Below are 25,253 nucleotides of genomic sequence, written 5' to 3' on the forward strand. Positions count from 1 at the left end.
CCACCTCCCCTCCTCTCCCACTCCACTCCGCCCCTACCCATCTCCCCTCCTCTCTCCCAGCCTCCCTCCACTCTCCCACCCCTACCCACAAGTTCTTAGGTGAGATATCCAGTGCGGTCTAACTCCAGTGTTACTATACAGGACAGTACAATCACCATCCACCCCATCACCAACACAGCTTGCTGTACTACCTTCATCAGCGTCCATCTTGGTTCGAACCAAACGTCCCCACTAGGTTTCATAGTCGCTAACGCACTGTTGTCAAGCGCCATCGCAGGTGGAGTGTCATTTCCGCGCGTGCAAGGGATTGTGGGTAGCGCAGTCTCTTCGAGAGGGCGTCCCGTCGCCTGCGGAACGTTGTCCTCCGTCCCGAAAAGTTCTGGAACGTTCGGGAACATTTGAAAGGTTCCGGAACATTCGGGAGGCTGGGAACACGTCCTCTCTCTCAGGGCCGTGTACACAAGCAGGGCTGTGGTTAAGGTGGACTGGGGCTGTACAGAGGACAAAGGACTGGGATTTGGGAGCTGTATCCTCTGTGAGTCCACCTTAAATGACAGGGGCTCCTTTGTCCAGGGCAGAGGCTGTGGAGACAGTACTTTAGGGCTTCAACGTGTGTGTGTGCGTGTGTGGCAGCAGGGGCAGATACCAGGAGAAGATGGGAGGTTCTAGAGGGAGGAGGAGGGGTCACTCTGGATTCAGTGCAGATTATTTGTGGTCATTATGTCCACTGGTCGTTTATCAGGACTGCATATCGGGGGTGAGGAGAGAGGAGGTGAGGAGATAGGAAGGGGGATTGAGAGGGAGTGAGGAGAGGAGGTGAGGAGATGAGACGAGAGGTAAGAGGGGTGGAGGGGGTGAGGAGAGAGGAGGTGAGGAGATAGGAGGAGTGATAGAGGGGAGAGGGAGACCAGGGCCTGGGGAGACCAGAGAGAGAGAGAGAGGGAGGGAGGGACCAGTGATGCCCATCAGCCGAGTCTCTCCGGAGATCTCTCCCGTCCACCAACATCGAGCCCAGCATCTCCAGACCCAACAGATCTCCTACAGCGGAGCAGGGGGTGAGGGCGTGGGAGGGCGGAGCAGGGGGTGAGGGCGTGGGAGGGCGGAGCAGGGGGTGAGGGCGTGGGAGGGCGGAGCAGGGGGTGAGGGCGTGGGAGGGCGGAGCAGGGGGTGAGGGCGTGGGAGGGCGGAGCAGGGGGTGAGGGCGTGGGAGGGCGGAGCAGGGGGTGAGGGCGTGGGAGGGCGGAGCAGGGGGTGAGGGCGTGGGAGGGCGGAGCAGGGGGTGAGGGCGGGGGAGGGCGGAGCAGGGGGTGAGGGCGTGGGAGGGCGGAGCAGGGGGTGAGGGCGTGGGAGGGCGGAGCAGGGGGTGAGGGCGTGGGAGGGCGGAGCAGGGGGTGAGGGCGTGGGAGGGCGGAGCAGGGGGTGAGGGCGTGGGAGGGCGGAGCAGGGGGTGAGGGCGTGGGAGGGCGTGGGTGAGAGCGTGGGAGGGCGGAGCAGGGGGTGAGGGCGTGGGAGGGCGGAGCAGGGGGTGAGGGCGTGGGAGGGCGGAGCAGGGGGTGAGGGCGTGGGAGGGCGTGGGTGAGGGCGTGGGAGGGCGGGGGAGACGGAGCCAGGGGGACATCAGGGGGAGGAGAGGGATCCGCTCGGGCGGCAGACACTCCTCTGAACCAATCAGCAGAGACACCTGCGGTCGCTCTTGGTGACCTCCTCAGAGGAGTGGACGACGTTGGGCACGAAGCCACTCTTCACACCCTCCCAGCCCTCCTGGATGGTGATGTCGCCGGAGCGGACCAGCTGGAAGATGTCCCTGGTGAGCTCCGTGAAGGCGTGCTCCACGTTGATGGCATCGCGGGCCGAGGTCTCCACGTAGCGCATGCCGTGGGCCACCGCCAGCTTCTCCGCTTCCTGTTTGGTCACCTGGGAAACCGAGATTGTCCGTCGGGATGATGCAGGTTGTGAGTGTTTACATTCAGAACCAGTGACCACACAAACTGTCAAGACGTCTCGACCCAGAGCGTCTCTCACCTGACGTTGGGCCTCCAGGTCACACTTGTGTCCGACCAATAGGAAGACGATGCTGTGTGGCTGGACGTGGCTCCTGGCCTCCTCCAGCCAATCGTGGACATTCTGGAAGGAGCGGCGGTTGGTGATGTCGAAGAGGAGGAGTCCGCCCACCGAGTTACGGTAGTAGGCTCTGGTGATGGACCTGGTGTGTGAGGGAGGGAGGAAGGGAGGAGAAGGTGAGGGAAGAATGAAAGAGAAAGGGGAGAGAGGAGGGGGGCATGGGTGGAAGAAGAGAGGGATGGAGAAGGAGGAGAAGAAAGGGCATCCGGGGATCAGAGAGGAAGGGAGGGGGGGAGGGAGCGACAAGAGAGACACGGTACATTTCACAGAGTAATAGGTTACGACTTCATCATTTGACTGCAGTTTCCGAGCAGACTCCTCTGACTAGAGAGAGGAGAAGGATGAGGGGAGGAAACAGACAGACGGGATGAGATTGGAAGGGGGGGTGAGGTGAACAGGAGGAGGGAGGAGAACCAGGAATTACCGAGAACCAGAATCCTTTTCTTTCAAAGGAGATTTTTAGAGCTTTTCAAGCTAAAGTCATTCTGAAGGCCATAGGTGTATACGATTTGAAGTAACAGATGTCCTTGAGGGATTGTTGAGTAGCTTCCACTTTTTTGTTGTAGATCAAAGTAGCTTTTTGTGGCTCATGCAGGCTTTGACCAGCTTGCATAAATATGGAGGAACATCCGTTCCTTCTGTACGTAAACACTGTTTCAGCCACCAAAAAAACTACTTTCAATTCACATTGTCGTGAGATTTATCTGTGTATTTGTTTTTAAATCTGTGCACTCGTCAAAATGTGAAAGGACAGACACTTAGTAATTATTTCTGAATTTCACTAGAGAAAACCAACTCTCAGCCTAGCCAATTTCTTGTTTTTAGGCCTACATGTTAACTAGCTAGTTATCTCTCGTAGCCTCAAGCCAGCTATAGCCTTGCTTGGGCACTATTCAAATAAGTGACATGCTGCATGAACTACTGTCTCAACATTGTCATTCTAGTTAATGTTTTTAATGAAAGATTCATAGCAATAACTTATCTTATTTTTTACATAACCTTTTACTTGTCATGCACACAGTAGTCGAGGCTGCCTGGTTGGTTCTCAGATAGGCATTGCTGTCTTATTGATTACTGTCAGTTTTGCAACAAGTGGTTTTACGTAATTTGGATGAAGAGAGACAGTGTGTGCGTGTGTGTGTGCGTGTGTGTGTGTGTGTGTGTGCGTGTGTGTGTGTGTGTGCGTGCGTGTGTATTGGTGGGAGGATAGCTGCCAGGCACACACAGATGTGACGTTTTGTAATTGTGCAGTTATAAATCACTAATTGTTATTATATGAAAATAGGCAATTTTTTTTTTTTTACAAAATAATTACTGTAGCTGGCTACGGCCATGAATGAGTTAGGGAGAAAGACAGACAGAAAATATAAGATACAGAATGAAAAGGGAACGATGAAAGCAGATGCGTTGAAGATGACTAGGAAGTGTCATGCCCTCTGCGTAACAGGACACGTGTGAATGTCAAACGGAGTCAAACATGGTCTTACAGATGCAAACAAAACCGAAACTATGCCAGGAAACTGTGCCATTTTGAACAATCATTTTTACAATATCCTCAAAAAATATGAAGCCTATATAAGATAACAAAGGTCTGTTTATCTCGCGGGGATATAAAAGACAAACAGTTTCACCGTGAGGTACGGTGGACTCGAGAGTCTACTGACACTGGCAGCGGCTGTAGCACACACACACACACACACACACACACACACACACTGGCCAAGTACCTGAAACGCTCCTGGCCCGCGGTGTCCCAGATCTGTAGTTTGATGCGTTTCCCCGGCTCGATCTCCACAAGGCGCGAAAAGAAATCCACGCCGACCGTAGGGTCTGACACCTGGGCGAAGCGACCCTCCGTGAACCGGCGAATCAGACACGATTTCCCCACCGTCGAGTCTCCAATGACGATCAGGCGGAACTGATACAGCCATATCGCCTCCATGACTGACTAAAGAATCGTCTGTTCATTCACGCACGCACACGCCCACACACAGTGCAAAGACCAGTTACAACAGTACTTCCAGGGGGCAAGATTATGACTTTTCGCCCCCCCCCCCCCTCCTCCGGTGGAGCCTGGACTAGTATACGACTGCTGCTTGCTGAGAACAACCTCCCCCCTTCCTGCACCGAACCGCTCTGCTTCCGAGCAGGGCGCAGCTCGTGAATGCAAACGAGGGAGAAAAGGAAAAAAGAACAACCGATATTCTTTGTGGCCTCTGTCGCTGATCGCGCATCGAGAAGGCACTGAAGGAAAAAAAACAAGGTTTGCGCTTGTTAAACAGTCTTATCCATATTCTGGTTCAGACCGCCCTATATCTGCATCTTACACTCTTATATTCAGAAAAATGCAATTAGGAGCATGTGCGGGGGCAATCCGCTTATAGTCACTTCTAATTCACTTAATCGTGTAAACTATGTTGATATGTAGCTATGGGGTTGTAAAGGGTTGTCTTTGCTGATATTTGGGATGGTAATCTTGGTAAATATTGACTCATTATTCAAAATCAGCGACATAGGCAATACTGGCCCGTGATTTGACAGAATGCCTTCAAGTCAAAAGCTGTGCCTCAAGTCATGGAAATTAGCCTACGTATTAACTCAACCAAAACGTAGTACCAATCAATAACAATAATCAACATCCCTTTTCCACATAATCAATAGGCTAGATTTGGGGGCACGTGGCCAGCTGCCCCCCCCCCCCCCCTCTCTCTCGCTAACTCACCCGGGGTGGGAGGGATTACACAAACTGGTTGGTATGCAAACATTACCGTGACCGGATCCCCGGTGAATAGCCCCCCCGCCCCCACCGTAGTTATTGCCTCATACCGGATATAACGGCATAGGCCTTCTCGCTTTGACATGTCTTTCAGATGGAATTGTTTTTGTGTTTTGTTCGTGGGAATATACAGTTCAGCCATAGTCAGTGCGCATGGAGTCAAATAAACAGCCAACATCCTGATTCAAAACGATGCGTTTCTCTTGAGAACTGCCTATGAGGCCTACTATGGACTAGGTCTGGTCATCCCAGTGTTGTAATTTACTACAGGCTACATTTGGCCATAGCTGTTACTCTCTTTATAAACACAGTACATGCTTAATAAGCGTGGGCCTTTTAACAGACGGTGACACGCAACTATGTAATGATTTCAACCTACGTTTTTCGTTAGCGCCGTTCAGGACCAAGATGACGGCTCCATTGCATGAAAGTCCTCTGTCGAAAACAAACCGTGTAGGCCTTAAAAACGACCTACTGGGATGCAGAAACCTCTAGTCTGGCTATCCAGTCCCCTCAAATTACTCCGAGGTCGTCGTGATGATGTCTATATAACAGCTAGGCCTCTCTAACAGTTGGTACAAAAACAGTTCCACAGAACAGGTGCAAAAGCGAACCTATACCGCTCGCTTCCTACCACAATCACCTGACGTTTCTTTCACTTCCTCAACCTCAACCGTAACTAAGGTGATCGGATTTCAAGAGATTATTTTTATTCCGTTTTCTTTGCAGGCCGCGGTGTGTTAGGCAGGTCTTGGTGATGAAATGGCAGCGAGCAGAGGCAGCATCGCATCGCCTGACTCATCCCGCATCAGCACCATTACCGTAATGCTCCGCCTTAACGTGCAGAGGAAAACACTGCGCCGCCCCACACTACCCGTGTTCCCCCAGCCCCTCAACACAACCCTCGCAGGCGGCGTCCCTCGATTTCGGCTTATTAGGCCAAACTACCAACTTTTGCTCATCAGCGATCCCAGAAGAAATAGCCTCGGAAGGCCTATTGCATAGCCGTAATGATAAACCAAGCAGACATAAGTTGATGTGCTTCGTCTATCATGGTCGAAGCTATAGGCTGTGAAGGTAAAACCCTCCACTTTCACCAAACTTGGTGAGGACAAAAGCCAGCTTTTAACATGCTTTTAACTTCAGGCCACATAGTTCAATGTAAGTGTGCGCAACGGAGACTGTACGGGTTGCATTGCCCCATTCCCTAAATGCGCTGATACGGAAGTAGGCCAGGCGCTGATGGTATTTGTAGTTTTACTTTTATTCTGTTCTCGTTCTCGCTAACTTTGAACGGACTGGCACGGAGCGCGAGGCAGAGTGGCGTCGATATGTAATTTATTTACATAAGGTTATCTGCGAAGGGGTGTGGTCGCAGTTTGTGCAAACAGCTGACGTGCCAAAGAGAGAAAAAGAGAGAGAGAGAGAGAGAGAGAGAGAGAGAGAGAGAGAGAGAGAGAGAGGGAGAGAGGGAGAACCAGAAGTATTCACAACACTGACCGCCAGCAAGTTGGCTGTTTAACCCGACAGTTGTTTGACAGTTGATGACTGTGGTGACAGCACCATTGAAGTTCTGTTTTTTACACTATTGTAGCCTAGGTTTTGGTGGCTGAGTATGTTTATATAACCAACTCGTGAAACTGCTACTGTCATTTCTAAAATAGCATATATGTTTTTATTATTATAGGGTTTAAAGGGTTATTTTAGACTTTGGCGTGTTTCTGTGAAGCCAACGTTTGAATGTTGGGACGGTCAGCAGTTCATTCATTTTGTTCAACACCAGATCATGGATTCTATTTTTCGGTCTTTTGTTTTCCATCGTTTTTTCCAGTCATCTTAGAATATAGCCTACTTCTCATTTTCAGATGACTACGGTCTAGACTACAACTGTCTAGAATCCTCGTGCTTTTTCTTCACTTACGGACACAGAATCGTCATTCCCCCGAATTTTTTTTTTTTTTGACGATGCAGCAGGAACGCTTGCTCAAGGTTTTGGTAATCGGTGACTTGGGGGTTGGGAAAACATCGATTATAAAACGTTACGTGCATCAAGTGTTTTCTCAGCATTATCGAGCGACCATTGGAGTAGACTTCGCTCTCAAAGTGTTGAACTGGGACCACCAGACGGTGGTGAGGCTACAACTTTGGGACATAGCGGGTAACGTATCTAGGCTACACACACACACACACACACACACACACACACACACACACACACACACACACACACACACACACACACACACACGAGCACACTCAAACTTTAAGATGTTCAAAGTGTGTTTTATAGTGAGAATGACATCATTTTGGTAACCTCCCCGTCATTGTAGAGATTGCAGTGTCATTCATTTATTTTTCTTTCTAAACGACAGAAAGGAAGCCTGTCAGAAAATGTAGATTACTGTTGTTTCGACACTCTTTTCTTTTCTCTCTCCTCGCTATTTCTACTGGCTGCAGGATAATTACATTTCCTTCAGAATGTTGGAGAGACATTCTATTCCTTTGTCTTCCTCTCACATTTAGTCTATTTTCTATCCATCCTCCCCCCCTCTGTTAGTCTCAGTCACATATTTACTCTCTGTCACTCTCTGTCTTTTAAAGATTGAATCAGGCCCTCTTCCCAGGACTCGCTAAAATAGCGAGACGAACATGTGTGACTCTTGAAGAAACGTGTGTGTGTGTGTGTGTGTGTGTGAGTGTGTGTGTGAGGCTTGTTAGTGTGTGGTCTCATGCTCATGGTTTGAATATTAGGATCATGTGAGGGAAGTTAGGTTCCAGGATGAAAACACACACACACACACCTACACACACACACACACAGTCTCTCTCTTTAACACACACACACACACACACACACCTTCTTTCTCTCTCTCTTTCCTTCTCTTTCTGTCACACAAATGTAATATTTCCAATACAACATATTGATCCGAAATTTGTGTGGTTGAGTGTTTGGTTATTGTTTGTTGCTATGGTTTGCTGCTGTTTTTGTCCCAGGCCAGGAGCGCTATGGCAACATGACGCGGGTTTACTACAGAGAGGCGGTGGGGGCGCTGGTGGTGTTCGACATGACCAGAGCATCCACCTTCCAGGCAGTCCTCAAGTGGAAAGGAGATCTAGACTCAAAGGTAAGATGAAGGAGGGTGGAGGAAGGAAGGACAGGGGCGGGGGGGGGGGGGGGAGGGAGGGAGGAAGGAAGGAGAGGGGGAGGGGGGAGGGAGGGAGGAAGGAAGGAGAGGGGGGGATGGATGATGGATGGAGGGGGAGGAATGGAATGAGAGATGGATGGATGGATGGAGGGATGGAGGGATATATTAAACGAGACATAGAGGGAGTGGAGAGGATCCTGCTGTTGTTGTTTACCCTTTCCCGCCTGTTCCAAGGTTGCCCTTGGCAACGGTCGCCCTGTGCCGGCAGTGTTGCTGGCTAACAAGTGTGACCAGGCGCGCCAGGGCCTGTGCTCCAAGCTGCCCAGGTTGGAGAACTTCACCCAGGACCACGGCTTCGTAGGCTGGTACGAGACCTCCGCCAAGGTGAGGCTCAATGGGCCAGGGGTCAAGTCTGTGTGTGTGTAGGTGTGTGTGTGTGTGTGGTGAAGTTGTGTGATTTTCTCAACGTGGTAGTGAGTGTGTTTGTGTGTGCTTGGCAGTTTTTTTTTTTTACTTGCTTGTGTGTGTATCTATGGATAGTGTGCGTTCATATGTGGTTTTCTTTACGTGTGTGGTTATGTGTGTGTTGTGTGTGGCTGTGGTAAGGAGGAGGGTTGAAGTGTGTGAAGATTATGTGCTGCTTCCTGCTTGGAGCAGGAAGAGTCTAACAGAGCGTGCTCCTGGTATGTAAATATTGTTATTATACCTCCCTCCCTCCCCCTCTCTTGTCACCCCCTCACACTCCTCCCTGGCCCTGCATCACTCTCCTCTCTCTGTCCTTCCGGGGACAACCCCTGCTTTTCTGTTCATCTTCTGTCTTTCCGCCCCACCCCCCTCCTTCCCACCCCACCCCCCTCCTTTCCACCCCACCCCACCCCCCTTCTTCCCACCCCACCCCCCTCCTTTCCACCCCACCCCACCCCCCTTCTTCCCACCCCACCCCCCTCCTTTCTACCCCAACCCCCTCCTTTCTACCCCACCCCCCTCCTTTCTACCCACCCCCCTCTTGCTCTCTTCTCCTCCACTTACCCTCCTCTCTGCCCCTCCTTACCCTCCTCTCTGCCCCTCCTTATCCTCCTTTCTGCCCCCCCCCCCCCTCTCTGCCTCCCCTCTCCTCCCCCCCCCCATTACCAGGACAACACCAACATCGACTCGGCCATCATGTGCCTGGTGGAGCACATCATGTCATTGGAGGACGAGCATTCCGGAACCCCGGCCCCGGGCGTGGGGGAACTGGACGGCGGTGTCCTGGTCCTGCCGCGCTTCGACTACGACATGAGGGAGAGGAGGATGGGCAGCTGCGGTGGAGGGGGGGGCTGCTCCAAACCCACACATACACGCAAAGACCTGTCTGACTGACTGTGTGTGCGTTTGCGTGTGTGTGTGTGTTGCCAGCTTCAACAGCAACAGTGTGAAAGCAGCGAGGTGTTAAATTGCCGGCTCCATATCTCCCTTCCAGTGGTGTGAAAGCAACAACTCCACCCCTCTGACCTAGTCCAAAACAAACAAACCCTAAACAATCATGTTTTGCTTCACTGTCTAATTCTGAACATGAGACACTGCACGCATGAAGCTTTGCGTGAACATCAATCCCCACCGTCCAATAACCATGGGGTGCCCTTGTTTTGACTCACCTTGTGCTATTCAACCACTGGGACAGCATTGCAAGTGGTAACCATTGAGTGGAATCAAATAGACCCCATGTACTGTTTAAGGATTGTAACAACAAGGGGTCCCACCGACCAATCACATCATCCACACTGAGCCTCTGCTGTTGGTTGTTATGGAACCGAAGGCTGAGGAACCCCCTTATTGGTACACCGACTGTAAAGACCACATCTAACATGATGTGTGTGAAGACACACATTCTTTAATTAAATGACCTTTTTAGAACGAGCGCTCATTTTATTATTAGCCCAGGCATGGGCCAGCGTGAATGTGTGTGCGATGGAGTGAGAGAGTGTGTGTGATTGATTATTCATGTCCATTATTGACAGCGGTGTGTGTGCGTGTTGGTGAGAATGTGCCTGCAGGTGTGTGTGTGTGTGTTGACTGGAGGTGTATCGTCAGAAACAGCATACACTAATCGTGCTCTAGGGAAATTGTTAAATGAACATGCTAATGATTCTCTGTCTACAGCCGTGTAAGTGCTCTCCCCTCTCTCCTCTCCTTCCCTCCTCCTTTCTTCTCCTCTCCTCTCCTCTCCTCTCCTCTCCTCTCCTTTCCCTCTCCTCTCCTCTCCTCCCCCCTCCCCTCCCCTCCCCTCCTCCCCCCTCCCCTCCCCTCCCCTCACCCTCCCCTCCCCCCTCCCCCCTCCCCCCTCCCCTCTCCCCTCTCCCCTCTCCCCTCTCCCCTCTCGCCTCCCCTCCCCTCTCCTCTCCTGCACCGCTCTCCTCTCTCATCTCTACCTCTCTCCTCGTTTTCTCTCCTCTTTTCCTCCGCTCTCCTCCCCTCACTCCATTCTCTCCTTTCCAGCTTTCCTCTCCCTCTTCCTCTCTTCCTTCCCTCTCTTCCTCTCTACCTTCCCTCTCTTCCTCTCTACCCCCTCTCTTCCTCTCTACCCCCTCTCTTCCTCTCTACCTCCCTCTCTTCCTCTCTACCCCCCTCTCTTCCTCTCTACCCCCTCTCTTCCTCTCTACCCCCTCTCTTCCTCTGTACCCCCTCTCTTCCTCTATACCCCCCTCTCTTCCTCTCTGTCATTTCGGAGGCAGCACTGTTGCATGCCATTCAATTTGAGCCTACATTGTGACATGTAAAGACTTAATTGTCGTTAGTTGTCTGAACACAAAGACACAGATGGGCTCCTGTGGGTACTCCTCCTCCTCCCTCCCTCCCTCCCTCCCTCCCTCCCTCCCTCCCTCCCTCCCTCCCTCCCTCCCTCCCTCCCTCCCTCCCTCCCTCCCTCCCTCCCTCCCTCCCTCCCTCCCTCCCTCCCTCCCTCCCTCCCTCCCTCCCTCCCTCCCTCCCTCCCTCCCTCCACCACACCACCACCACCCTCTTTCTTCACCCCTCCCTTCTTTTTCTCTACCCCACGCATGCTTTGCATTATTCTTGCTAGGTGCAATTAAACATCTGGGGAATACAGTGAGGGGAGGGGGGTCTGTCCACGTGATCTGGGTACTGCAAAAACGTCGGAGAGAGAAAGAGGTGCACAGGGAGAAAGGGGCGGGCTCTCTTGTCTATTTAAAATGTTTTGGTAACTGGCCACAGGGAAACTGCTAGAAAATATTTTGAATGAAGGACCGTTGTAGCTTGAAGCTCGTGCGATATTCTAAACCGTAGCCTACGTCTTTTGATCCGTGATTTGAGTATAGATCAGTATAGTCACGTGCAAACAAACTGTACGCATTAGTAAACGCACATCAAACCTACCAGCCTAATAATAATTCATTTGAACAAACCTATTGTGTGTTCTTGGCGAAGTGACAGTAACCAGTGACGATGGGGTTAAGTTAAGACTACTAAAAGATACGCATCAGCTACTTGCAAAATTTGTAAGTGCACCTTGGAATCGGAACCAACCATTACCAACCGTATTAACGCCGGTTCTTTCTTAGTTGGTGTTTTCCCTAGGCAAAGTGTTGCCAACAAAAATGCTTTCTGCAGAAGTGGAGTTGTTCATGATTCTGATCGTTTTACCATTCGGTACACGTGAGTACACACCATTGAAAAACAGTTTAGATCACCAGAATGCTCTTAAATACAGATGCTACATATGGAAGAGAATAAAATCAATATTTTTTTATTGATATTTACGAATGATATCCTTATTCAAGGCTAAGCAAACCTACACTGAAAAACTGAGTAAAAACCATTTGTAAAAATAGAACCCTCTGTAAAGTTTTCGAGCTGTAGAACGTATTTTCCTCCCCAAGATGTGTGTGATTTTAAGGGAGTACAACCTTATGAAGTTGAAAAAGATTCTAATTGGAACTTTATGTCTTTTATATGATTTATTTTGGTTTCAGGAATAATGCTCGCCGTTGCGGTGTCACATGTTAAAGAAGAATTCTGTTGTGCCCGCATGTCTGTCAGTGTTTTAGTCCCTTAAATTCTAAGAGGCTATTAGGCTTTATTAGATTATTATACCATTAAATATACTTACTTGTTTTTTATGTGAGGCACTCAACGAATTGGGGTTTTAACGCCAAGTTATGACGTTGTTCTTCGACATGTTCTTGCCCTTATTACCGGGTGATATGTTGGTGCTATAAATTCCTCCGTTGTAATAGCACCCCGTCTTTTCCGCTCAATTTCCTCATTTATGAATCAATGAATCAATATTTCACCTCTTCTGCTCCTCATGTCTATTCAATTCTCATCTGTTCCCCTCTTCCTTCCCCTTCCTGTTCTCCTTCCACCCCTCACACCTCCACCACCTGTCAACCCCCTCTTTTTCCTCTATCTCTTCCTCATGCTTCCCGCCCTTGTGGATTTGTTCATCCCTCCTACCCCTCCTCCACCACCATTCCCCTCCATCATTTACCCCTCCTCCTCCACCATCCTTTCCCTTCATCCCAAACCTCTCCAAGGTCCACCATATCTTCTCTACTGCCTCTCTCTCCTCCATCCTCCTCTCTCCTCTACTCTTCACTGCCTTGGTGTTTCACGCCCCCCTCTACTCTCCCACACCCCCCTCTCCTCTCCCACGCCCCCCTCTCCTCTCCTACGCCCCCTCTCCTCTCCCACACCCCCCTCTCCTCTCCCACGCCCCCCTCTCCTCTCCTACGCCCCCCTCTTCTCTCCCACACCCCCCTCTCCTCTCTCACCGCCCCCTCTCCTCTCCCACATCCCCCTCTCCTCTCTCACGCCCCCCTCTCCACGCCCCCTCTCCCATGCCCCCCTCTCCCATGCCCCCCTCTCCCACGCCCCCCCCCCCCATCTCACACCCGCCTCTCCTCTCCCTCGCCCCCCTCTCCCCTCCAGCCCAAAACGCAGAAGACCTTCCTCTCCCGGGCAGTCAAACATACAGCGACACGTTTCCCATCATGCAGTTGGCCGCGTCCCAGACTTCCTCCCTGGGCCTTCTCCTATTGGCTCTGACCGTCGGCATATCAGGAAGCGTGTACCTGTGCGTCCTGCGTTACATCTGTGTCGGCTGCTGTCAGCCCGTCACAGTGGGCCCGGAGTCTGAGAGTCTCTCTGGAGTGATGTGAATCAAAGAACATATAAAGAAGGAGTCTGTCTGGAGTGATGTGAATCAAAGAACATATAAAGAAGGAGTCTGCCTGGAGTGATGTGAATCAAAGAACATATAAAGAAGGAGTCTGTCTGGAGTGATGTGAATCAAAGAACATATAAAGAAGGAGTCTGTCTGGAGTGATGTGAATCCAAGAACATATAAAGAAGGAGTCTGCCTGGAGTGATGTGAATCAAAGAACATATAAAGAAGGAGTCTGTCTGGAGTGATGTGAATCAAAGAACATATAAAGAAGGAGTCTGTCTGGAGTGATGTGAATCAAAGAACATATAAAGAAGGAGACTGTCGGGAGCAGTGACGCTCAAGAACTGTTCAAAAGAAGGAGTTTGTTGAGAGTGCATGCGGCGCTGAGAATAAAAGAACTACACAAAGCAGAACATTTCAAGAGACTGTCTGGAGTGGTGAGAATCAATGTAAAGAGACCGATGCCTCAGTCTATTAGAACCTCCTCTGTTGACAGTGCTTATCCAGTCACTTCAGAACACACGTGATAAAGATATGGCGGAGGTTACACATTCTAAACACATATCATTTACAAATAATATTTTTTACGACAATAAGGATACTTTTATAAAAGACAAACATCAATTAATCATTAATTAGTACTAGACAACAGCTTCACAGCTGCATGGACTTGTTCTCTCTCTCCCCTCCCTCTTTTTTCCTTCTCTCTCACCTCCCTCTCTCTCTCCCTCTATCTCTCTCTCTCTCACCCACCCCCCTCTCTCTCTCACCCCCCCCCTCTCTCTCTATCTCTCTGAATATATCTAAATATATTAGTTATGATAAGTTTGTAACCATAAGTATAAATAATAGCAATAATAACAATAGTTACAATAGTAATAATTATTATAATAATACAACTAAATACAATTGAACAAATATGACTAAAACATTAAAAGTTAAATATGTGTAGCCTATGTAAAAAGAAGAAACAAGAATACATACAAATATGTAAATTAAAAATGGTAGGCGATAAGAGGTTTCAACTGCCCTACCCTCTTTCTCTTTTTCTTTCTTTCTTTCTTTCTTTCTCTCTTTCTCTCTTTCTCTCTTTCTCTTTGTCTCTCTTTCTCTCTTTCTCTTTGTCTCTCTTTCTCTCTTTCTTTCTTTCTCTCTTTCTCTCTTTCTCTCTTTCTCTCTTTCTCTTTGTCTCTCTCTCTCTTTCTCTTAGTCTCTCTTTCTCTCTTTCTTTCTTTCTCTCTTTCTCTCTTTCTCTCTTTCTCTCTTTCTCTCTTTCTCTCTTTCTCTCTTTCTCTTTGTCTGTCTTTCTCTCTTTCTCTCTTTCTCTTTGTCTCTCTTTCTCTCTTTCTCTTTGTCTCTCTTTCTCTCTTTCTCTCTTTCTCTCTTTCTCTCTTTCTCTCTTTCTCTCTTTCTCTCTTTCTCTCTCTTTCTCTCTCAGGCAGGTGTGTGGTGTAGGTATGATAAATAAAGTACATCTCACATTTATGTGAACAGATTGATTGACAGTCCGATGTTTACGAAGGAAATTGTCAAGGCGGTTAGAATGTGCCTGGTGCGTCGCTGCTTGTTGCCATGGACTACAGGCTCACATCTAGTTTCCATGGAAATAGCTCTGCCGTTTGACCGCAAGATAGCGGTATCGACCAACAATTTGTACAGGAGAGGTGGCAACAATGTTTGAATCAATGTGTTTGGTGAATTGCCTATGTGAAATATAAATAATTGTAATATGTTTTACTGCTATATTAAGTAAGGATATCTCTTTATTTTGGCTTTTGGAATATTTCAGACTTTACACCACATTCAAGACAGGAACACTGAAATAAAGCACAGTGAGAGGATCACACACACTCGTTCACTTGCTTGTTCCCATCAGGAGTAGATTCAGAGGAAGACAGTAGATATGTCGTCCGTGACTACTGAAACATCTCCACCATATCAGCAGTCCAGATGTGTCAGTGTACAGGGGGAGGAAACAATTCTGCCACCAATGTTCCAACCATGTCCTTGCCCACGAGAACCACTCTTCCTCTGGGCAGAAACAGACACAGGCGTGTTATAACCTGTCCTTCGCCGGTAATAAACACAGTTACTGTATTGCAAACACTAATACCTGCCTATGAATGACCTCACTGCGTTTTACAGTTGCCACAACCGACCTGCTGTTCATTCTGAACCTCCTACATGATTAACGGTGCTTTGAATGACCTTGGTCGTCAGAACTTCATTATGTCTCATCAGCTGTGAATCCCCCCCTCTCTTCCTCGTCTCCGGCACTGCTCCGCCTCCGCGGGATCGTAGTCGGCGAGTCAGTGGGCCGGAACCGAGGTGGCCAGAGGAGAGCGCGTCTGATGCTGGTAAACGGTGTGTCGAGGGGGGTCGTATGAAATGAGTCAAGGTGGTTTTGAGTCAAGGTGGTTTTGAGTAGGCGTCACAAAAGCGTACACACACGCACACACACAAACAAACAAACACACATTTAGAAACCAAAGAGCAAGGTTAATTAATTGAATGCTGACCCCAATCAGTTTCGTAATGAAATGGATCAATATCCTGTTAAAGACATGAATGAAAAACAATGCACCCTAATCCTATGGGAAAGTCTAAACAGAATGTATTTGTTTTCAAAACAGTTTGGTGGTTTACCACATCTTAACACCGGCTTTTGTGTCCACAGCTTTTAACGACAAACCGTAAATGTGTCAGTTTTTTATGCACGCTCAGCCGCAGTGCCAAATGTAGTGCAGTTCATCGCTAGATGTCTGAATATACACTCAGTATTGGGGCTTCCACGATTTAAGGCACAGGATGTTCTATATTCCAAGAGTCAATCAAGGACACGGCGTCTGAGAAATAATTTAATACGACCTTAAATAGGTTAAAGCAGAAAAAAAGAGTTGACAAGAGGTCACAAAACATTCAGCGTTTAATCAAAAACTAAAAACGAACAACCTGGGAAGGTGTGTGTTTTAGCTTTAGCTGTAAAAACAGACGTCGTTGGCAGTATGAAGTTTCCGGTTCTCCAAATTCCAACACTATCGTCACATTTCCACCTTAAACATTCGCAACAGTCTCGTCCAATCAAGCATTTTTCTGATCAGCTGATTTGTACGCTGCCATTTTGTCCGGCAGAAAAGCTGTGAGCAAAGTCCGTAGGTACTCTTGTTTTAATACACCATAACCATAAGACAGTCACGTGGAAAACGCAAGGCAGTTTTTTATAAAAATGGTTACTGATTTTCAGAGTGAAGTGTTTGCATAATTTGAAATCTGAGTTGAGCAATTATAATATAGATCCTGACAGTCCTATTTGTGGAATCCTTTTACGTCTTTGCTCAGCAGGAGTACCGGCGGGCGGCCCCGGACAACTAAACGTTTAGCAGCTACTACGATACACAACCAAGAAAACCAGAGGATCTACAGAAAGAAGCCGACGATGTGCGGAGTGTCAGAGATCCGTGGCTTCTGAGATTTTGGCCTTTCAAATACAATCAACGCAAATAAACTGCCAATTCTGTGGACACATTGGACTCCACGCTTATCATTCTATTCTGTCCTCGCACGTGACTGTCGCCAATCGAAACAGCCAACGACATTAGCCTCTGAGCGAGCGGTGTCAGCTGAGCGCTAGCGAGCTAGCAGCAGGAAGAGAAGCTAGGCAGCTTGCTGCTGTCTCGTCAACGAGTCTCGGTCTCGACACCAGCCCTGAGCCCAGTTTGAGAAGCCAGGCTAAGCTGACAGTGTCGTTTTACTGGTATCTGTCGTTATGCGTTTCTCTACACCAGTGGACTGTTGTGGTCGAGGTAGCTAGTTTTTGAAACGACAAACTGATCCCGTTAAGTTATCCAACGGCTTTGGAACTGCAAGTTTGAGAACTCCAAAACGGGGGATCAGCTTAATGTTAGCTGTCTGGACATAGTTAGTCCAGCTACACCGTGATTTCAGTTCGAGGCACACGGTTAGCTTGCCAGCGGGCTTTTATCTCGTTAATTAACCAGCTGACCAGACGGGCATCCAGGTTGCTAGCTACTCGCTATGTTCATTTGTGGTCTGCGAGCTGTCATTTATGTTTACAAATTCCAGTGTGGGACTTGCTCCTGGTTCGAATGCTGCAACGGAAACATTAGCTAACACAAGCTAGCTTACTAGGTAGCTAGTTAGTACGTTGTTTTTCTACTCAAAAGAACACCCTGTCAGCTAACGATTAACGAGATAGGTAGATAGATAACTGTCATTGATTTTTATTAATCGAGCCAAGGAATCGCACGGACTTCGAATTCCTCTGTTTGCGCACGGATTTTAGCAGCTACACTCAAATTGAACAGACATTTGCAACATTATTGTGGACGGGACGTCGAAACCACTTTCAGGTTGTTGTCACTGAACTGTTTGAGGCGGGCCGAGTAGTAGCCCAATTTGTCAGTTGAGTCACGCCAGGTTGTGTTTATCTGGTGGATAGGTAGCTAATTATACTGGGTTTTGAAGCCGACACCGAGAGAGAAAAAAAGATGTCTGGGCAGTCTATTACGGATCGGATCGCTGCTGCTCAGCATAGCGTGACCGGATCAGCGATCAGCAAAGCTGTCTGCAAAGCAACGACACACGAAGTCAGCGGGCCGAAAAAGAAACACCTTGATTGTGAGTACTTTTTTGTTTTTTTTAAGATAAGAGAATGTGATATTCACGTCTTAACCCTAATTGTTTCCTCTGCCCACCACCGTCCCACTGACTACGTGAGTGTAGCTACTCTGTGTCAGTCATGCTTGTCTACCAGACTCTACAAAGGAATTTCACTAGCAACGGTGCATCCCCTAATCTCCTCCCCTCCCCCGCCAGCTAACGATTCTGTCTGGTGGATAACGCTTATGAATTGATAAGTGTCTTGACGCTGGTCACGATGATAATGATGATGGTGATGATAATGATGGTGATGCAAGCACGCCTCAAGGTCCAAACTGACTGACTTTGGCGGCGGGGTGGGTGGGTGGGGGGTGAATGTATACCGCTCCGCATAGTGACGTTAACGTCCCCTTTCTCTGTGTCTATGTATATATTCTAATGGCTGATTTAAGTAACTTACATTACCCTCCTCCCTTTGTGAACTTCAGTTACCGTCAGTGTTCGCGTGTACCTACTCAAAGCCATGCATTACAGTTAAAAGCCGGATGAGGCATTTGAACGTTTTTTTTTTTCTTCTCTCCTCGCCGTTGACGTCCGTGACATTCTGTGATGTAAGGGTAACTTGCGCTGTGCTGCTGTTGTCGTCGTGAACTGTCCTGTTTGCTAGTCGTTCATGGAACGGCATTGGCCCCTGTGATGTCACGGTGATGATGAGAATGTTGAAGGTCAGGAAGAGCATGGGCATCACTGATGATGAGGGGGGCCAGGGAAAGAGAGGGAGGGGGAGATGGGGAAAGAGGCAGATGGAGAATGTGAAAGGGGAAATGGGGGAGGCAGACAGGAGAGAGCGAGGAAAAAGGGGGAGGGAAGGAGAGAGAGGGAGACAGGTGTTACTAGTGCAGTGTGGCCAAACGATTCATACTGCACAAGATGCACTATTACCATGGTGATGCGATAGCCTGTAAGCGCTGCTCCTCCTGCTGCACCTCCTCTTCCACCTCCTGCACCTCCTCCTCCTCCTGCACCTCCTCCACCCTCTTCCTCCTCCTCCTCCTCCTCCTGCACCTCCTCCCCCTCTTCCTCCTCCTCCTCCTGCACCTCCTTGTCCTGCACCTCCTCCTCCTGCACCTCCGCCCCCCTCTTCCTCCTCCTCCTCCGGCACCTCCTCCTCCTCTTCCTGTTCCTCCTCCTGCACCTCCCCCTCCCTCCTCCTCCTGCACCACCTCCTCCTGCACCACCTCCTCCTGCACCTCCTCCTCCTGCACCTCCTCCTTCTGCACCTCCTCCTCCCCCTCCTCTTCCTCCTCCTCCTTTTCCCCCTCCTCTTGCTCCCCCTCCTCCTCCTCAGCTTAGCTGAAGGAGCTGACCTGACACACAGCCGCGTATCGTCTTGACATTCACGCACCAACACTGACAATAAATGATGTTTCTGACACGCCTCTTAATCTCCTGATTGGTCCTGTCTCTCTGCATTACTCTCGGCCTGGTGACACACATGTGCTCACACACACACACACACACACACACACACACACACACACACACACACACACACACACACACACACACACACACTTAATAAGTTAATTTTCTATGTTGGGACGAGGCAGAATCCTGGCCTCTCTCAGCCCAGTAAAGTACCTACCTACCTTTTTACCTTGTGTGACGCTGCGCTGTGATGAGATCAACACATTGATGCGGCACTGTGATGACGTCACTTCCTCTGATAATGTACTTTGTCAGGGTGATGCTGTAGGAAGTTGTGACGTTTATAAACGTATTTCCTAATGTCTTGGAACGATTGTTACATTTGCCAAAGCCGACATCAGTCGTCCGGGCTAAAGCAATGAAATCCCTCGGGGATGGTTTCACTGAAAGTATGATTTATTCCATAATCGTCATGGTAACGCCCGTGGTTGACAACAAGGGAACCGGGCCAACATGGTTCTGACTGTCAGATGAAGAAGCCCTGACCCTCGGAGGCAGAATGCTATGTTCAGTTTGCAAAGACACAAAATAAGAGCAAGGCTCTATAGAAAGGAAATATGGATAAGAGCTTGCAAGCCTGTTACTTCCAGTGTAGTCCCAAAGTTGTCTCATCCAGTCACACTGCGATTCCCAAGATGCAACACTCCTTTCTGCCTCAGTGGAGCCACTTACCAGGCTAAGATGGATGCCAAAATTGGAGATGCTAGGCAAAAGAAAAATCACCTTTGTGTGTGTGTGCCCGTGCGTGCATCCCCAATTTTAGCATCCATCTTAGCCTGATAAGGCAGCATGTGTGTACACACACACAACACCTGTTATGCAGCTCATCATTGAGGAAGGTGTAAAGAGACAGGTGTGTGTCTGTGTGTCTGTCACAAACATGCAGAGGTGTCTTATTAAAACTCTGGAAAACTTTGACTTTGTGTTTCTGCTTTAATTCTCCTCTAAGGTAGGAGGTCTGGTCTCTCGGTCTCTCGGTCTCTCGGTCTCTCGGTCTCTCGGTCTCTCGGTCTCTCGGTCTCTCGGTCTCTCGGTCTCTCGGTCTCTCTCTCTCTCTCTCTCTCGGTCTCTCTCGGTCTCTCTCGGTCTCTCTCTCTCTCTCTCTCTCTCTCTCTCTCTCTCTCTCTCTCTCTCTCTCTCTCTCTCTCTCTCTCTCTCTCTCTCTCTCTCTCTCTCGGTCTCTCTCTCTCTCTCTCTCTCTCTCTCTCTCTCTCTCTCTCTCTCTCTCTCTCTCTCTCAGGCAGGATGTCAGGGAGTTTTCTGAAAGCGGGTAAAGCCAGTGTGAAGCTAGATATTGAAACCCCTTTTAAGTCGTTGTGCATGTGTACGCCTGTTGTGCAGATATGCCTCAGTGAAGGTGTGCGTGTGTGTGCGCGCAGGAATGCCTCAGTGAAGTGTGTGTGTGTGAGCAGGTATGCTTCAGTGTGTGTGTGTGAGCAGGTATGCTTCAGTGTGTGTGCGTGTGAGCAGGTATGCTTCAGTGTGTGTGTGTGGTGTTGGAACATTCAGTGCTCCTTTCCCTCTCACGTGCTTGCCTCTCTTCAGTCTGGTTATTTTTAGCCTCGCTGGGGCCTGTGGCTGTGTTCTACAGTTTGTTTTGTACCCTACACCCCCCTGCTCTCCTCATCCTCCTCCTCCTGCTCCCCTCTCCTCCTGCTCCCCTCTCCTCCCCTCCTTTCTCTTCCTCTCTCTCCTCTCTCCTCGTCTCCTCCTCCTTTCTCTTCCTCTCCTCCTCCCCTCCTGTTACACACACGCACACAGTGGCAGACTGACACACGGTGATAGAGACACACACACACACACACAGTGTAAGAGACAAACACGCAGCAAGATTAACACAGGAGTTCCAGGATCGCTCACGGTTACCGTCTCCCCCGTCACCATGAGAACAGGAGAGCGACGAGGAGGAGCAGAGCAGGAGACAGGAAGGGCAGAACAATGTGCTTAGAAGGATTCAAAGAGGGTATTAACACTGTGCTCTATTTATAGAGCATGAACAGGCTATCAGACAGTAGCATAGCTGCTCCAATCCTAGCAGAGAAGAAGATAGTAAGGTAGATAGTCAAAGAGAATGAGAATCATTCAATAATTGAGAACGTTGTGAATCAAGGTCAGGTCCTGTCTGCCTCAGACATGACCTTGACGGCTGCCTCTCTGTGTGTCACTCTCTCTGCTTCTCTCTTTGTCTCTCTCGGTCTCTCTCTCTCGGGCTCTCTCTCGGGCTCTCTCTCTCTCGGTCTCTCTCTCTCGGTCTCTCTCTCTACTTGTCTCTCTCTCTCTCCTGGTGGAGTAGTGATGATGAGGTCAGAGTCCACAGTTCAGGTTCCAGACCTCCCCACCAGGGCCAGCCTGGTACTAGGGACAGGGAGACGAAGAGGGAGACGGAGAGCCCTCTCTCTTTCTACCCCCTCTCTCTGCCCTCTCTCTCTGCCCTCTCTCTCTGCCCTCTCTCTCTGCCCTCTCTCTCTCTCTCTCTCTCTCTCTCTCTCTCTCTCTCTCTCTCTCTCTGTCTCTGTCTCTGTCTCTGTCTCTGTCTCTGTCTCTGTTTCTGTCTCTCTCTCTCTCTCTCTCTCTCTCTCTCTCTCTCTCTCTCTCTCTCTCTCTCTCTCTCTCTCTCTCTCTCTCTCTCTCTCTGCCCTCTCTCTCTCTTCCCTGAGACGGGGAGGGGGGGTGACTAAAGAGAGGAGATGAAGGGATGAGGAGATGAAAGGATGAGAGGAGTAAGAGGTTGGTGATTTTTCAGACTTGCATCGTCAAAACTAAAGAAAACAAAATGTATCTCGTATTTATCTCCCTCTCTCTATTTATCTTGATCTCTTTCTCCCCTCTCTCTTTGTCCCCACCTCCAGACTGACTGTGATTGGCCTGTGATCAGTGACATCACAGTATGTTCCATCATTCCTAATTGACTCAGAACATATCACCTCTATTGTGGAGCAGGCACACCTCGCTCTCTTGCTCGCTCTCAGTTCAGTTCAATGGGCTTTATTGGCACCAAATCTCGAACACAATTCTCTCTCATACACACTCAGACACACACCCATGATACGCACACACTCAGACTACACGCGTGTACAGAATGCACTATGCAACACACACACACACACAGTCAGTGTCCCTAAAGACCCAATCAGCTCTTCTCCTGCTTCTGACTGATAAAAAAATCAACTGCAGAAAGAGAGAACTAGGGAGAAGCCTGGTGTGTGTGTGACTGAGCAAGTGCAAGTGTGAGCAAGATAGAGGGAGAGGGGGCAGACGGGGGAGAGGGGGGAGAGGGCTTCTACATCTTGTGGCACTCACAAGGTACATGCTTCCATCCCCCCCCCCTCCCCGTCTCATTAAGGAGATGGTATGATCCGCTGGGACTAGCCTAACGAGCAGTCGTCTCCGTAGTTACCAGGTGGGTGAGCTACCCATAATATCCTGTTTTGTCGAACAAAAGAGACCAGGCTGCCAGAAGGGGGGAGGGAGGGAGGGGATGAAAAGATGTGGGGTGTCGATGGATGAGAAATGGAGAGAGACTGGGAGGGAGGAGGGGATGAGGACAGAGACTGGGAGGGAGAGGGGGATGAGGAGAGAGACTGGGAGGGAGAGGGGGGTGAGGAGAGAGACTGGGAGGGAGAGGGGGGTGAGGAGAGAGACTGGGAGGGAGGGGGGGATGAGGAGAGAGACTGGGAGGGAGGGGGGATGAGGAGAGAGACTGGGAGGGAGGGGGGATGAGGAGACAGACTGGGAGGGAGGGGGGATGAGGAGACAGACTGGGAGGGAGGGGGGGATGAGGAGAGAGACTGGGAGGGAGAGGGGGATGAGGAGAGAGACTGGGAGGGAGAGGGGGGGTTGAGGAGAGAGACTGGGAGGGAGAGGGGGGTGAGGAGAGAGACTGGGAGGGAGAGGGGGGTGAGGAGAGAGACTGGGAGGGAGGGGGGGATGAGGAGAGAGACTGGGAGGGAGGGGGGGTGAGGAGAGAGACTGGGAGGGAGAGGGGGGGTTGAGGAGAGAGACTGGGAGGGAGGGGGGGTGAGGAGAGAGACTGGGAGGGAGAGGGGGGTGAGGAGAGAGACTGGGAGGGAGGGGGGATGAGGAGAGGGACTGGGAGGGAGAGGGGGATGAGGAGAGAGGTGTGTAACTGCACCACCATCTGCTGAAGAGTGAGAGCGTTAGTCAGTTAGGAATCCAATGCATAGAAAGGAGCTAAGAGGAGTGCTCAGCCTGTCAACTCTCTGTGTGTGTGTGTGTGTGTGTGTGTGTGTGTGTGTGTGTGTGTAGTCCCAACCTTGTTTGTGTGTAAGAGAGATGGTGTGTGTGTGTGTGTGTGCACTCTCAACCTCTGAGTCCTGGAGACCTGCAGTCACTCAATTACCTCTTTCACTACCTGGGAGAGAGGGATAGAGGAGAGAGAGAGAGGGTTAGAGAGAGGAGAAGGAGAGGGAGATGACAGAGAGGGCTGTCCATGACTGTCTTGTGTCAGTACTAAGCCTGTCATGAAACCCTGAGTGGTGTGTTCACCATACTAGAGCTATTTCTTCACCATACTAGAGCTTAGAGAGCTGCGAGGGAGTCAGGTGGCTGAGCGGTGAGGGAATTGGGCTAGTAATCTGAAGGTCGCCAGTTCGATTCCCGGCTACACCAAAAGACGCTGTGTCGTTTGGCAAGGCACTTCACCCTACTTCAGGGGAATGTCCCTGTACTTACTACAAGTCGCTCTGGATAAGAGCTAAAATGACTAAATGTAAATGTTTCTTTACCATACTAGAGCTGTTTCTCTGTCCTGCCTGTTTCCAACCTGCTCATGGCCCTGCCCTCCCTCCCTCCCTCCCTCCCTCCCTCCCTCCCTCCCTCCCTCCCTCCCTCCCTCCCTCCCTCCCTCCCTCCCTCCCTCCCTCCCTCCCTCCCTCCCTCCCTCCCTCCCTCCCTCCCTCCCTCCCTCCCTCCCTCCCTCCCCTCCCCTCCCCTCCCCTCCTCTCTCTCCTCTCTCTCCCCAGACCTGATCCACTGCACCAATGAGATGAATGTGAGTGTTCCCCAGCTGGCTGACACTCTGTTTGAGAGGACAGCCAACAGCAGCTGGGTGGTGGTGTTCAAGGCCCTCATCACCACACACCACCTCATGATGTACGGCAACGAGGTAAGATCACACACACACACACACCTCCTCACTTTGTTTCCCCCTCCCGACTCCTCAGGGGAGATCCTGATTGGACGAGTGAGGTGTTGTCTTGCCCAATATCATGCCTCCAGCAACTATTGATAAATCTTTCAGCTGTATCTGATCTCCTATTGGTTGTTGCCAAGAAACAGTCTCAGTGCGTTCCCATTGGGCAGAGGGGTTGTTATGCGAAGCCAACATGGAGTCAATATCTCAGATCAAGTTTTTCTGTTTGAGATCTTTAATTGTATAACAGCACACACACACACACCGTTTCCCAGAGTGTGTGTGTGTGTGTCTGAAGTCGACGGGAAAACAGAAACAGGTCTCCGTGTACCTAAACAAGCTCATAGCAGGAAGCCCCAGACAATGAGATCCCCCCCCCCTCATCCCTCCGCCTCCAGCCCACCTGAGGTGCTCCTTTCCTGGGCACGCTGCCTCGGGTTGCTCGAGCCCCTCTGGGAGTCTGGAAGTCTGCTGCAGACTGATTGTTCCTGGGCAAGGTTACACAGACACGGAGGGAGGGAGGGAGGGATTAGTGGTATGGAGAGATAGTGCACTTCAGGTTAGGAAGGAGAAAGAGAAGAATGGTGGGAGATTTAAGAGATAAGGGGAAGGACATGTAGGTAGAGGGAATAAGAGAGAGAGTCGGATGGAAAGAGCAAACTTTGTCCTTTCAGAGTGATCATTATAATGGTAGATGAGAGGGATGGAGAGAGGGAAGGAGAGGGAAGGAGAGGGATGGAGAGAGGGAAAGAGAGGGAAGGAGAGATTGAAGGAGAGAGGGACATA

General features: G+C 49.9%; 3 protein-coding genes across 8 annotated transcripts in view; 2 read left to right on the top strand and 1 right to left on the bottom strand.

Annotated features, from left to right (window-relative positions):
• Positions 1 to 1,530: 1,530 nt before the first annotated feature.
• Positions 1,531 to 4,358, bottom strand: rab39bb (RAB39B, member RAS oncogene family b). The gene is made up of 3 exons (XM_084691343.1): positions 3,849 to 4,358; positions 2,023 to 2,203; positions 1,531 to 1,914 (listed from the first exon to the last, which is right to left on the bottom strand). Exons 1-3 carry the CDS (start codon positions 4,061 to 4,063, stop codon positions 1,669 to 1,671), a joined length of 642 nt encoding a protein of 213 aa, XP_084547469.1. The 5' UTR covers positions 4,064 to 4,358; the 3' UTR covers positions 1,531 to 1,668.
• Positions 4,359 to 6,385: 2,027 nt separating this feature from the next.
• On the top strand, positions 6,386 to 9,936 carry LOC146221775 (ras-related protein Rab-38). The gene is made up of 4 exons (XM_084690965.1): positions 6,386 to 7,055; positions 7,892 to 8,022; positions 8,278 to 8,427; positions 9,178 to 9,936. Exons 1-4 carry the CDS (start codon positions 6,863 to 6,865, stop codon positions 9,400 to 9,402), a joined length of 699 nt encoding a protein of 232 aa, XP_084547091.1. The 5' UTR covers positions 6,386 to 6,862; the 3' UTR covers positions 9,403 to 9,936.
• A 6,619-nt stretch (positions 9,937 to 16,555) lies between these two features.
• Positions 16,556 to 25,253, top strand: part of LOC146221776 (phosphatidylinositol-binding clathrin assembly protein) — a 30,966-nt gene continuing 22,268 nt past the window's right edge. For 2 of the 6 annotated variants that reach the window (XM_084690962.1, XM_084690960.1), the window contains exons 1-2: positions 16,558 to 17,845; positions 24,298 to 24,440. In XM_084690962.1, the coding sequence (XP_084547088.1) occupies positions 17,716 to 17,845; positions 24,298 to 24,440 (273 nt within the window). In that variant the 5' untranslated portion in view covers positions 16,558 to 17,715. Of the gene's footprint in view, positions 17,846 to 24,297; positions 24,441 to 25,253 lie in introns of all 6 variants that reach the window. The other 4 variants (XM_084690964.1, XM_084690959.1, XM_084690961.1 and 1 more) reach the window with 4 other exon arrangements.

This window comes from Hypomesus nipponensis, chromosome 25 (assembly GCF_054491055.1).
Source record: "Hypomesus nipponensis isolate SF chromosome 25, ASM5449105v1, whole genome shotgun sequence".
NCBI lineage: Eukaryota > Metazoa > Chordata > Actinopteri > Osmeriformes > Osmeridae > Hypomesus > Hypomesus nipponensis.

Coding starts and splice junctions, on each gene's coding strand:
- rab39bb (XM_084691343.1), bottom strand. CDS start 4,063: ATGGAGGCGATATGGCTGTATCAGTTCCGCCTGATCGTCATTGGAGAC. Junction 2,204..3,848: donor GCGGGCCAGGAGCGTTTCAG/GTACTTGGCCAG, acceptor CTCACACACCAG/GTCCATCACCAGAGCCTACT. Junction 1,915..2,022: donor ACCTGGAGGCCCAACGTCAG/GTGAGAGACGCT, acceptor TCGGTTTCCCAG/GTGACCAAACAGGAAGCGGA.
- LOC146221775 (XM_084690965.1), top strand. CDS start 6,863: ATGCAGCAGGAACGCTTGCTCAAGGTTTTGGTAATCGGTGACTTGGGG. Junction 8,023..8,277: donor AAGGAGATCTAGACTCAAAG/GTAAGATGAAGG, acceptor GCCTGTTCCAAG/GTTGCCCTTGGCAACGGTCG. Junction 8,428..9,177: donor GGTACGAGACCTCCGCCAAG/GTGAGGCTCAAT, acceptor CCCCATTACCAG/GACAACACCAACATCGACTC.